Here is a 14,021-nt window from a genome sequence, read left to right as displayed (position 1 = left end):
AGTAGTATATGGAAATTGAAAAAATAAAAATCTTTGGCAAAAAAATACATAAAAAATTAGTTAATTGGAAAAAAGAATAGTGATTTGTATGTGTGTGTATGAAATCTGGTGGTGTCAAAAGTCTGCGTAATCGGAGGGCATGTATGACTAGATGTATGGATGTGAAGGAGGCGAGGAGTGTATGTCAGGACAGAAGAGTGTGGCATTCCATCCTCTCTGCCTACCCCTGCGGAGAAACGGCGTGATGGTAGTAGTAGTAGTAGTAGTATATGGAAATTGAAAAAATAAAAATCTTTGGCAAAAAAATACATAAAAAATTAGTTAATTGGAAAAAAAAAAGTGATTTGTTTGTGTGTGTATGTGGTGATGGATGTATCAAATGTAAATTTTAAGTTATTATTGATGTATAACTGACGTATAACAGTTATAGCAAGTAATTATTGGCGTATAACAGTTATAGCAAATAAAAACCTATAAGCGGAAGCTAAACTGGTAGTACACAACGGAGTCCTGGTTCCAACTCTAATGTATGAAAGTGAAACATGGAGTTGGCAAAAGAAGGATGATAGTAGGCTGAATGCACTCGAAATGCGATCTTTCAGAATAATGTGCGACAAAACGATGTATGTATGTTTGAATAGTGAAATAAGGAAGGAATGTAAAGCTGAGATAAGCATTATCGATAAAATTAAGAAAGGTGTGTTAAGATGGTTTGGACATGTAGAACGAATGAGTGAAGAAAGAACGATAAAACAAATTTATGAGGCGAATGTCATTGGGAAAAGGAGCAGAGGAAGACCGAGAAAAACTTGGCACAATTAGGTATGCCAAATACTTGAAAGTGGTCAGGTTAAGACTAGTAATAATCGTTGGGTATGTATGAAGAAATGCATGAATGTGGAAGAGGCAAAGAACGTTTGCAAAGACAGAGTGATATGGCATTCTATTCTCGCTGCCTACCCCAGCGGAGAAGCGGCGTGATGGTCAATTAGTTAATTAGTTATTGACGTATTAATAAAATCAGCGAATAAAATCAGTACCTACTCATTTTATTTTTTTCCTAAAAACAGTGGAACCCCAGAAATTCGAAATCCCGGGAACAAGATTTTGAAGAAAAACATTTGTAGGAAAACATTTAAAAAACACGCAGAGAATGAAGAACACATTTATCTTCATCTTTTACTTGGTGTAGGCCTTGTGGCCGGTTTTTAAGAGGGATTAGCCTCCTGCAATGTCGAAGTATCAATCCGTCTCTTTGGTGGTCTGCCCGGAAGTCGTCTACCTTGAGGTTGGACGTACAGTGCAATGTGGGGGAGTCTGGATGGTTCCATTCTCCTCACATACCATTGTCTCCTTCGTTGCCTTCCCCACCTAATGACATCATGGATCTCGCATATTTCCCTTATCCTGGCGTTCCTTATTCTGTCTCGTAGGCTCTTGCCAAATATGCTTCTTAGTCTTCATTCCTGACACTCTAAGCGCGTTTTTTGTGCCTAAGGTGTCCATTCTACTTTCAATCAAAATTTGCTTACTGAGAGTCAAGTATTTTTTTTTTGTATTTTATATTAAGTTTTTTGTATTTTGTATTAACTAATTATACTTAGAAACCTATACCCTTATACCCTGTACTGTGACTATTTATTTTGTATACCCACACACAGGCCATGCCTTTATAGGATCTTTTTTGTATTCATTTTTATTTTTTATTAATATTTTTTGTTTTTGAATTTATGTAATGCAAAAGAATTTAAAATAAAGAAAAAAAAATAAAAAATCCCATACGCCATGATGAGTGGCACACAAGTATTGTAAATTTTGATTTTGCTGCCGACCTTCATCTCAGGTTTTTTCCATATAGAATTTTTTTTTAGTTCAATCAATTTGAATTCCGAAAATTTGATTTTTAATGAGTGATTTGAGTTAATTATCCAATTTAATTTTCTTTTTGAAGGCTTCGATACTCGCAATATGACGAGCTTTATCATCCAAAATATCCCATTCGATGGGGTGAAGGACATGAACCAATTCACAGTGAATAAAGTTAATAAGGGATTTAATATTATCCCTTATTATAAACAACGATTTAAGTCTTCTTTTAGCCAAACATTTTGTGCACACTTTAGAGCTTTTAGAGCTTTTTTGCATACTTAAGAATTTGCAAATCATATCATGGAAACTAACCACTCATTTGACTCTCATACACTTAAATTATTACACTCTGTTACAAATAAAGTTCAAGTCATGAAAAATTAAGAATTACATTAAAAAAATTAATTAAGATAAAACGTTAATTAATAATATACTGTTTCCAAATATGTCACCATTATTATCAATGTTTCCTTTTCCAAAAATCTTGTTTCTTAACCCCCCCCCCCCCTTCCCGCTCTACTTTCGATCCCATACGTCATGATGGGTCAGGATTTTTCCATATAGAATTTTTCATGGTTAGTTAGTTAAATCTGAACTGGCTAAGCTCCAATTTTTTCAGTTTTCTGGGTTTCCACTATATTTGAAACAAAAATGCCTACACACTTTACCTCATGGAGGTTTGGAATAAAGAATAAAGAAATAAACTCACGTCAGGAGTAGTTTTGTAGTCTTCCAAATAGTCTAAGATGACAGAATCTTGGAATGTGAGACTGCTGTTACGGAAATCTATATCGGGGATGCACCCCTCCACAGAGATGTTCAGTATCGTGTGGCAATTTCCAATAGAGGCGTCGCTGATCTTGAAAACGACCTTTTCACAGTTCAATCCCATGTGCTCCACATTACAATTGAGGTTTATTTTTATACTTTCTCGCGGCGCCAAGTGACCCTTAGCGGGAACTATATCGACCATTTTTTTGTACGGAAGGTTCGGCAAACTGAAATAAATAGAAAATACACATTCTTTATACAAAAATGGTTAAACAAAGGAATGGTTGACACCATATTGCGCACTTATGACATTTTCATTAATTACAAACTGTATTCGGCCACGCGTTGCTGTGATTCATTCTAGTTAAATGGAATTGAAAGAAAATATAAAGTACATTTTTTCAATATGTTTTAATCCAAATTTTTGCAAAATAATGAAAATATTAAAGGGTTAAGAAGACTTTATTATGAATAAAGTTTTAAACTGATAATAAGTAAAATAATTTTTCATTAAATAACACAATTTTTTTATTCACTTTTATTTTTGGTATTTTTTTCCAACCGGCTTCGACAAGCACCTTGTCATTTTCAGGGACTGATAGAGTACATATCCATCTCTAAAGATGACAAAGAGTTTGTCGAAACCGGTTGGAAAAAGTACCAAGGACAAAAGTAGTCAAAAACAAAGTTGGAGTTTTATTTTATAAAGTTTAGAAAATGTGCCACAAAGTGTCAGCAAAAAAACATTCAAGAAAAGTAAAATTATTACCTTCGCATATCGGCGCTCATTGTCACAGTGGATTCCTTGTCACAGATGGATGTCACAATGTCAAAATACAAATCAAAGTATCCGATATTGGTTAGGCAAACTGTAGTAGTCACTTTTGAACCTAGCACTTGCAAACCCAAATTAATATCTTCGGCAGGTTCCAGTAGATATCTTTGTAACAAATACAAATAATTAAACTTTGAAAAAACTAGCAAATAACACAAAACAATGTATTTATTCATTGATTTGGCGTTTTATTTGTAGAACTCCATTTTAATTTATGTTGTCTCCCATAAATTATTACTGCACATGTTAAAACTGTCACTTAAAATTGTATAGCTGCATAAGGACCGTAGTCCATTTGATCTTCACATTCGTTTGATAATGCCCTAACAAGGTAAAACAACTTAGTAGACTCAAAAAAATCTGTTTGATTTAAAATTAATACATAAATCAAAATAATGTATTTAACATAACAGAAAGATTCAGTCAGGAGTCAAAATAATCAGCAGGTATGTACGAGGACTAACAGTGCTGCTGTATGAGTGTGAGTCGTGGCACCTCACCAAAGTTCAGAGCAAGAAACTGGCAAGTTTAAAAAAAAAAAATAGGTGACTGAAGCAAATGCTGGATGAAAATTGGTATGACTTGTGTGGAGAAGAACCTAACAGCCCCTCATACTGGAAGTCCTGAAGAGGAGAAGGTAGGCATGGTTGGGACATGTCCATAGAATGCCACCTGAGTGCATTAACCCCTCGTGTCTCTTCTTCCAACCCCGAGGATTCTGGCGCACCAGAAGGCCGCTGACGACCATTCACCGATTATACTCAGCGGAACTTTGAGATGCCAGACTGAACTGGGAGGAAACCAAGGAGATGGTGTATGTCAGAGTGACTTGGACACGTCTCGTGTTGGTCTAATGCTCTACCTAGGGAGCAAACATGGAAAAAGAAGAAGAAAGAAGATGTATGAGGAAATTTATGAATAAGGAAGAGGCGAAAGATGTTTGTAATATACTACAGAGTAGTGTGATATACTACGTTGTTTAGTTAGTTAGGTTTATACCTACATTTTTATTTTATTAAAAACCTACTTGTTGTAATGGCTCTTGATAGACACCTTGATAGGAAAGACGGCTACAATTTTCTGAGTCTCATTTGCGTCAATCAACTGACAATACAACAATGGGTGCTCTTTGAGGGTCAGTTCATCAGTTAGGGGCAATTTGATTTCTATATTTGTGGGGTCGTCATTAGGCTTCAAGAGGCCGGTGGACGGAGTTACTTCTATTTCATCCAATAAAGCTTTCAGTTTTCCTTTTCTACTATCTGACTTGGTAATTCTATAAAAAAAAAGTATAGAAATTCCCCAATTATGCCTTTTTCAGTTACCCGATTAGGATGTTATTTGTCACTTATTCTTGGTTTATTGTTTCAAACTTTGCTTTTAGATAAATATCACAGGTAAAACAGAAAAATAATATAAAGTGTGGTTTTCATGTTCAAATATTAGGTGTATGCATATAAAACTGTCATTTTTTGCTAAATTTAACCATTTTTTTCGATATCAAAGGGAAAGAATACATTTTATTCATATACATTTATACAAATATAATTGCCATCACTAACTATTGCTTTCGCTCATTTTTCTGGCAAAGTACGGGATCCGTGCTGGAAAGAATTCTGGTCTTTTGAGGACATCCATTGGACTATCCAATTTCGAATTTCTTAGCTGACATATAAAAGCATTAAGCAATGCGTTGCCAACTTCAAGTACGTGCACATACAAAATCTAGCGCCATCTATCAGCAAACGGCCTTTTCATATGCATACACCTATTACAACCACAGATGGCAGTACAAGTGCCATTCATGTACGCCCATACTCCTTTGAAGAAATTTTTGTTTGGACGACCATTTACGGCCACACTCCCAAACAAGTTGGAAGGATGCCGTTTGGATGCCATGCACATACTGCATTGGCAATGATGAGGTGGTCTGAATGCTTCTGCTTAGGTGAACAAACTCTGTAACAGGTATTATAAATAATAACATTAATGTTAGATTGGCACCTGAATACTAAATCGTACAAGCCCCGGTTAGTGAAACGGACACATTTGTGTATTGTGCCCCCGACCATCATATTCCCGCAGTTGATGTGCGTTTCCTCCGGCGGGTCGAACACACAGTCAAACAAAACATCGTAGCATTCTGCCGATATCAGCACCTGCGTTGTCAGCATTGGTACTTTCAGTTCACTAGCGCCATATATCTGAAATACATCAAATGATAATTAACACATTGTTTACGGCGTGCACATATTTGTGCATTTCAGAAACCTTTAATTTCATATACAGAAAACGCATCACTCATTCGTTCTACATGTCCAAACCATCTCAACACACCTTTCTTAATTTTATCGATAATGCTTATCTCAGCTTTGCATTCCTTCCTTATTTCACTATTCGTACATCTATCATACATCGTTTTGTCGCACATTCTTCTGAGAGATCGCATTTCGACTGCATTCAGTCTACTTTCATCCTTCTTTTGCCAACTCCATGTTTCACTTCCATACATTAGAGTTGGAACCAGGACTCCGTTGTGCACTGCCAACACTGGAAAGAACGGTAAAACAAATTTATGAGGCGAATGTTAGTGGGAAAAGAAGCAGAGGAAGACCGAGAAAAACATGGCACGATCAGGTATGCCAAATACTTGAAAGTGGTCAGGTTAGGAGTCGTAACAATCGGCGGGTATGTATGAGGAGATGCATGAACGTGGAAGAGGCGAATAATGTTTGCAAGGACAGAGTGGTGTGGCGCACTATTCTCTCTGCCTACCCCTGCGGGGAAGCGGCGTGATGGTTAGTTAGTTAGTTAGTTAGAAAACACATCTTGAACGTCTTATTTATTGTTGTTTGCTTTACTGTTTAGTGGATAGGTGTCACTATAATACAAAAATATTATAGATTATTTTCGGACAGGCGCCGTGGTGTAATTGGGTAGACGCTCGAATGCGAAACTGGCAACGCGGGTCCAATTCCAGCCAATCGCAAACTAAATTCAGGATTATGTCCATAGATGTCAGTAATATGAAAAATTAACTGCGTTAAAGCCAAAAAATAATATAACGTAAAATTCGTCCCGAAAAAAAGATATTAGCAGTACGAATACTTGGCTACAATTACAAACTGTGTGCCAATCATACATTGGTCAATACAAAAGGTGCTACAGCCTGCAAAAACTGATTTGATTGGATCGAGTTGACAATTTATTATTTATTTATTATATTATTCACATTTTGTGATGGCCATTAGTTTCACTATGCATTTGAGATCATAAATTTGAATTTAAAGGTTCTTTTTTTCTACTAGTTATTGATTTAACACTTACGTCAATATATAGCGGTTTGGCGATTATGACAGTCGGGTGAGCACCGATAAAGCTCAGTTTAAACTCTCCACAGGACAAGGCTGATATGACATTCAGCTCCTCAGAGGGCAGCAGATGACCGGAGAAATCATCCAGATTTCGCAGTCTCCATACTAAAGGCAGCTCGCATGAATTCAATAGTTCGACAACACGGTTTTCTTGCCGATAAAGAAGCATCTTACCAAAATCTGCAAAGATCATCTTTTTATTACTATTTCTTCAACGTACAGGAGAAACTGACCAAGTACATTTCTTTAAAAACGTGATAATTGATTATTTGATATTATTTTTTATTGACATCTCATCAAAGATGAAGAAGAACATGGAAGTCTGGGCATTTACGGGGCTGACGACCGCCATAGGCTGGTTTAAGTGATCACTTTACACACATGTAACATTCACCAATTCTACCCATTATTGACAACCACACTTCTCAAATTCTTGGAAGTTATGTGCTATATATATATATATATATATATATATGAAACAATTAAGAAACCTTGTTCTTGAATCACTAGAACTTCACTAGAGACATCTATTGGTGATATGCAAAGAAACTTTTTACTAAACAGAAACTCTTATATTAGTATGTGAGGTCCGAATCCTTGATTACAATCACACACATGAGAAACGCCAGAAAATACCATTTTCATTTTTATTATTTAAGCTTATAATTTGACCAGATAATTTATTTACAACATTTTGAGTGTGTCCAAATACTTGTGGTTAGGTGGAATGTATTGACCGAGTAAATGGGGAGTCGAGTGTATTTAGTTACCAATTTCCTCGGGAGTGGAAGAGAAATTGGCCATGATCCCCAGTCCTGATAGCTTTATGACAAAAATTTCCGGATTATCTTTGATGCAGCAAAGCAGTTTATTTTTGATCAACTCTGGTCCAGTCGGTCTAAATGTGACGGTCACGCTTCTTGTAACACCTGGCTGCAAAATATTTTTATAAATTTCTTTAGTTAGCTTACATTTATATTTCATTTTATACAAACTATTATTAACACTTAATTTATTTCATATTTTTTTATTTTTTTATTCATTTAATATATTTACATTTTTATTTATAACATAATACATTTGATTCATTTATACATATGGAGAACTTTTATATTTCGATTCGCTGTGCCTCTCCATAAAAGAGACTGTGCTCTTGTGCTTGGAGAGGGACTTACACTCGTGGTTTAATGTTATATAATAAAAGATATAATAGTCTTTTTTTGTATATTTTTTCAAGATTTAAATGTATAGAGCTTTAATTTTTTTCTTAAGTATTTTTATATAATCTATTTTTTTTATTTCTTTAGGGAGTTTATTGAAATGTTTGATTGCCAAATATTTAAAGTTTTGCTGAAATTGCTTGGTGTTGCATTTTGGAGTAGAAAAATCGTTTGAGAATCTCGATGATAAATTTTTTGTTAAATTTAAATAGTTGTCACCCTTTAGTATTTGAAAAATTGCGGTTTTTTATAAATGGATTCTATATTTTTCTATATTCTATATTTTTATATATATATTTACATCTTCTTACAGTTAACAAAGCATTTGTTTTTAAATTCTTTCAGACTCTTTTCATTCTTCATACATTCAGGCATCTCATCATACATTTTCAAACTCTTATACATTATACAATATGCGGAAGTTGTATTGGAAAAAGGACATTATTTTTATTATTTTTTCAATGAATGTCCTTTAAGGCTTAGAGAACATTCAAAGAGTCTAAGCGGTACTAATGAATGAGATATTAATTTAAATGTATCAGAATGATAAAATTATATATCCGAGAATTACAAATAATACAACTTAATATAGGTCATATAAACACGTTACAATATTTTTTGCGGTGAAGCAGTTAGCAAGTTTGGCTACCTTGCTAGAGGTCTTGGGTCCGATTTCCAAGTTGGGGGGTCATAAAAATATTAGTGATATTTATTTGATTTAGTTGCCTAAAGCGCACGACTGATCAACTTGCCTTCATATATGAAATATTAAGATAACACCGCATCAATATGATGTGGTACCCTATGCACCATTTGGTGCAGATGAGGGTTGAATGAATGAATTAATGTAAATAGAATTTCATGAATAGGTGCAACACTAAGCTGCAGAGGCAAGTAACAAATAAACAGAAATGAATGATAATTGATGTGTTTGTCCGGCTATATAGTGAAGTGGTTGGCATGTTGGACTACCGTGTTGAAGGTCCTGGGTTTGAATCTCAGGGAGGCAATAATAAATATAAGTGATTTTTCAATCAGACATTTATTTGATTCAATCCCCCTGGACTGGTACCTGAAGCGCAGGACTGATCAATCCGCCTTCGTATATTTAACAATTGCGATAACACTGTGTCAATATCATACAGTGCCCTATGCACTGTTGGGTGCTGATAAGAGTTAATAAAGTTTTAATGGTCATACCAGTATTGAAAGAAATTTCGGTTGCACGGAGTACCACTGATCTTCTTGCAGGAGTGATATGAATATTTCGACGGGAGAATTAGAAATATTTGAGAGTAGGAAATTATCACAAACACTTGATATCCTGAAAATACAAACATTTGTTGGAATTTTGAGTTCTACTCTATTCTACAATCTGCATTCAAGCAAGCTGCAGAAATAAGTCATTAAATGATGCATTTTTTTCTTAGTTTTATGGCGCATTTACAATGGGACAATTGTGAGGCCAGTCCACTAAGGCATTCCAACGGCTTCACATAACCAGGTATTATTATATTACAGGTAAAACTCATGCTCTTTTCCTGGTTTTATGTCATCAATACTGTAGCTGACGTAAAAGGAGAACCTAGATATAGAAATAGATTTAATTAGCTTAGGGACCTCGGTATGTGTTAGCAATGTACTGCCCCCTCAATAAAGACTGAAATGTGTCGCTTTCGGGGGTGGTCTTTGCCCATACCGAGGAGAAAATAGCTCTAGGCTAGATTAAGCTATTTTTAAGATGTATTATAGACTGAATAAATTGTAAACTGTATACTGCTCTGTGGTGCGCGCTCGACTGCGCCGAAGTAGCGGAGTGGGGATGTCCTTATACTTGCTAGAGGGAGACGGTACGCGAATGCCCTCGCTCCCTCTACGCCGTGATTGGCGGACATACCCCCCTCCGCGATTGGTCAGGCACGGCCGGGCGGCGCTACGGCGAGGCACCCAGAGCGGGTATATATAGGGGAATATTCGTCATAATAAATCAGATTTCGACCGACTACCGCTGCGTTTTCTTCTCTCCGCCCCGCTTCTTCCCGACTTCGCTGCCCGCCCGGACTCATCGCCTCGAGGAACATTCGACCGCCGCTACCCCCTGGACTTGGACTCGGATTTACTTTGGAGCCGACTGCACCCGGACTGGACGACGACGGAGCCGCCACGACCCGACGGAGCGATACCGGACTTACGACCCGGTTGCCTGCTGCAGGTTGCGGCTGCCGGTGATACTACTTTCGCCGGCGATCGCAAGGGATCTCTGGGCTTTCGGTGGATCTCTACGCGGGTAGATCCACCGTCGAGCGCGGCCGCGGATTGAGACTTGCCCGGCCGCTCTGCGCTGACGCCAGCACCTGCGGCATCTACAGTACTTTGTGCTGCGGCGCGATTGCCTAGTCGCCGCGTCGCATAGAAATACCACATTAACAATGGGACAATTGTGAGGCCAGTCCACTAAGCCATTCCAATAGCCTCATGTACATGGGAATCATATTGCAGGCAGAACTCATGCATTTTTCCTGGTTTATGTCCTCAATGCCGCATTTCCAATGAGACAATTGTGAGGCCAGTCTACTAAGCCATTCCAATGGCCTCATGTAAATGGGGATTATATTGTAGACAGAACTCATGTTTTTTTCTTAGGTTTATGTCCTCAATGCCGCATTTCCAATGAGACAATTGTGAGGCCAGTCCACTAAACCATTTCGATGGCCTCATGTAAGTGGGGATTATACTGTAGACAGAACTCATGCTTTTTTCTTGGGTTTATGTCCTCAATGCCGGATTACCAATGGGACAATTGTAGGGCCAGTCCACTAAGCCATTCCAATGGCCTCATGTAAATGGACATTATTATATTACACACATAACTCATGCATTATTACTGATTTCATGTCTTTAATGCCGCATTTGCACTGGGACAATTGTGAGACCAGTCCACTAAGCCATCCCAATAGCCTCACATAACTAGGTATTATTATGCTACAGGTAAAACTCGTAAACTGGATCGAATTAGCAACACCAAATTTCACTGTTTAACACCTAAAGCGCGATGCCCTCAAACAAAACGCGCCCAGCGGTGGTGGGTCTGATCTGACCCAGTACAGAAATCGCCTTTTAGACGTTTTTTGTCGGGTTTTTATATTTTATATATTAATCAAAATAGGCTACATAGCAATAGGATAATGTGTCATAAGTTTTGTATAAGAATTTTCAAGTTTTTGATAGTTTTGAATTTAAATTATCCAAGCGCTTCATTTTACATGCGAACTCGACCGAGCGCAGCTGCTAACTACCACCGCGTAGCATGTCGCATCCGCGTGAGGCATGATCGGCATGAAGCAGTGGTTGTAAACATGTTTATTTTTACTGAATTCAAATAATTTGTGTTTTTAATTTTTTAACTATATTTTAAGTCAACATCATAAAAGATAGAATTTTTAACTTTTATTTGTTATCTTCAAATATAAAACGTGGCGGTTAGCTCCAAAAACCACAAAATGATTCTGGGATTTTGACTTGAGTTCATAATTCAAGATAAATTTTTGTCCATAATGCAATTAAAATTTATTTAAAATACAGTGAAAATGGTAAATTTTTCATTGAAAAATATAAACAGAATTGCCCAAAATGGTGTAAATATTCATTTAATGTTCGCCATTTCTTACATAGATTTGCGGGTCTTAGAAATTATGAATATAATTTTGTACGGTACTAAATAAAACTAATTTTTGGGTATAAATTATTTTTATATACAAGTTCGTTAGACATAATAGGTAACAAATTTAATTTTAATATTGACAAGTAAATTATTATCAAAAAATCAGAAGACAATCGCTACTTTTCTTGTTAAAATCGATGTCTTCATCACTTACTGACATTTCTTACAAAACCAAGTTTTCTGTTTCACTTTAAAATTCTGTATCTAAGGTTTTTGAATTCTAAATCACTGTCATCTACACTACTTTCTCACTTTTCTTTCAATTTTAGAACTGTCCAAAAGTCGTCCAATCTCGTTATGAGATATTTATTTTTTTCCTGCCATTCATTGTGGTAAAGTGTCGTAAAGATTTTTTTTTTAAAAACTAGAAATTGTTCAAACATAAAACAGTTTATTGTGAAGTTTTGAAGTTAGTAACTTTGTGTATGTCGGTGTTGTATATATACATAAATCTATTATATACTATATATTACCACTATTTGTGGTATTTTCTAAGTAAAACTTAAATTAAAAATGGTTAGATTTTACCAAAAAGTAACTGCCGAATCAATTTATGAAAATATTAACAACTTATGTAATAATTACACTTTTTTAAACGTGATCCTTAGTATTTTTCATACAAGTAAACAAATAAATCAGTTTAAAACGAATGTAAAAAAAACAATACACAGAATCAATCGCCAAAGATTGACAATGTTTGCTTTTGTTTTGGGGAGTTCGAGGGCACGGCAGACGGCACACTAACACATTGATAGCGAACAACTGACCTTACTCAATATGATTTTTGATCTTTTATTTGTTCTTTTTTTTTAAATAACTCATTCGAATCTGGTCCGATAATTTTTGTTTATATCTCAATTTGTAGGTAATTGTTTGAAGAACGATTACACTGAAGGAAAACGACGTAAAAAAATTACCTATTAAGTAATTAATAATTTTCCGCGATGGTGGGTCTGATCAGACCCACCATCGCAGAGGAGGTGTTAATAGCCTTCACTACAGGTTTACATGTGTCTGGTTGTGGTCCCGTGGTTAGTCAGAGTTTCTCGGTTCGAACCCACTCTACCACAATTTGATACCTATTTCTAATAATGAGCCGCTTATACTCACAGAAATAGTATGAAATTGAAATATTTGTGTAAATAATAAAAACACAAATATTTTTTTTAAATAAAAAAAAAAAATGTGACAAAGTGAAGTGGAATTTTACCATCCGAATGTCATTGTCAAATTTATTTATTGTGTATAATAATAAATAATAATAAAACCCTTATCCGCACCCCAATGGTGCATAGGGCACTGCTTTATATAAACGCAGTGTTATCTTGATCGTTTACACATTAAGGAAAGGTGATCAGCCCCCCGCTTCAGGACCAGTCCAGGGTAATATTGAATAAATATTACAGTGAAAAAAATCACTTATATTTATTTGACCCCCCTGGGAATCGAAGTCGGGACCTCCAGAACGGTAGCCGAGCGTGCTGACCATTACACTACGGAGGCGGACAGGTAAAACGGACAGGTTATATTACAGGTAACTAAATTGAATTAGCAATACCAAATTTCACTGTTTAATAGCCTACACTACAGGTTTATGTGTGAATGTGACATAGTGAAGTGGAATTTTACCATCGAAATGTCATTGTCAAATTTATTTATTGTTTATGGTTGGCAAATATAAAACACTTACTTTTTTTCATCAGGAGCATAGAGAACCAGACCAAAGCTGAATTCTTCCGTTGAAGTGTAATATGCGATACCAGGATTTCTATGTTTGGATTTTGTAGTTACTTTTGAGAAAATGTTGTGGGGATTTGTATCAATTCTGCAAATAAACCTTAACATACACATTATGAACATAAATGGTTTTTAAAATTAACTTATTTTGCCATTTGTAGTAAATGGGTAAATGATCAAGAGTTAATTCTATGAAAATTTAAAAATAGTTAATATTATTAATTTTTTATCTCTTTCTTGTATGTATATTAGGTAAAAATGTATAAAAACAATAAAAAACGTATGTAAAAAGAACTCCACCGACAAGACAAGGTCGCTTGATGGGTCTCTGCAAAAAATAATTAAAATATGTTTAAAATTGTTCTTTAAATAAATGTTTACAATTTATGTAAATATTTAAAAAAAAAAAATCATTTCTTAGAATGTCGAGATTATCTTGAGTCCACCAATGAGTCCACTCGCCAGGAACTACGCTTGGATGGCTTGACTCTGGC

At 35.7% G+C, this 14,021-nt stretch overlaps 1 protein-coding gene across 2 annotated transcripts in view; it reads right to left on the bottom strand.

Annotated features, from left to right (window-relative positions):
• Positions 1-14,021, bottom strand: part of LOC148312720 (axonemal central pair apparatus protein HYDIN-like) — an 84,917-nt gene that overhangs the window by 13,192 nt on the left and 57,704 nt on the right. For both annotated transcript variants that reach the window (XM_088274345.1, XM_088274353.1), the window contains 8 exons: positions 13,481-13,615; positions 9,270-9,393; positions 7,620-7,782; positions 6,803-7,029; positions 5,480-5,679; positions 4,503-4,751; positions 3,410-3,580; positions 2,579-2,867 (listed from right to left, as the gene is read on the bottom strand). In XM_088274345.1, coding sequence (XP_088130471.1) covers positions 2,579-2,867; positions 3,410-3,580; positions 4,503-4,751; positions 5,480-5,679; positions 6,803-7,029; positions 7,620-7,782; positions 9,270-9,393; positions 13,481-13,615 — 1,558 coding nt within the window. The remainder of the gene's footprint in view (positions 1-2,578; positions 2,868-3,409; positions 3,581-4,502; positions 4,752-5,479; positions 5,680-6,802; positions 7,030-7,619; positions 7,783-9,269; positions 9,394-13,480; positions 13,616-14,021) is intronic.

This window comes from Brachycentrus maculatus, unplaced genomic scaffold (assembly GCF_059751285.1).
Source record: "Brachycentrus maculatus isolate JH-2025_06_01 unplaced genomic scaffold, ASM5975128v1 h1tg000034l, whole genome shotgun sequence".
Classification (NCBI taxonomy): Eukaryota; Metazoa; Arthropoda; class Insecta; order Trichoptera; family Brachycentridae; genus Brachycentrus; species Brachycentrus maculatus.
The sequence above is the reverse complement of the archived record's forward strand: the minus strand, read 5'-3'. Positions and strand labels throughout refer to the sequence as shown.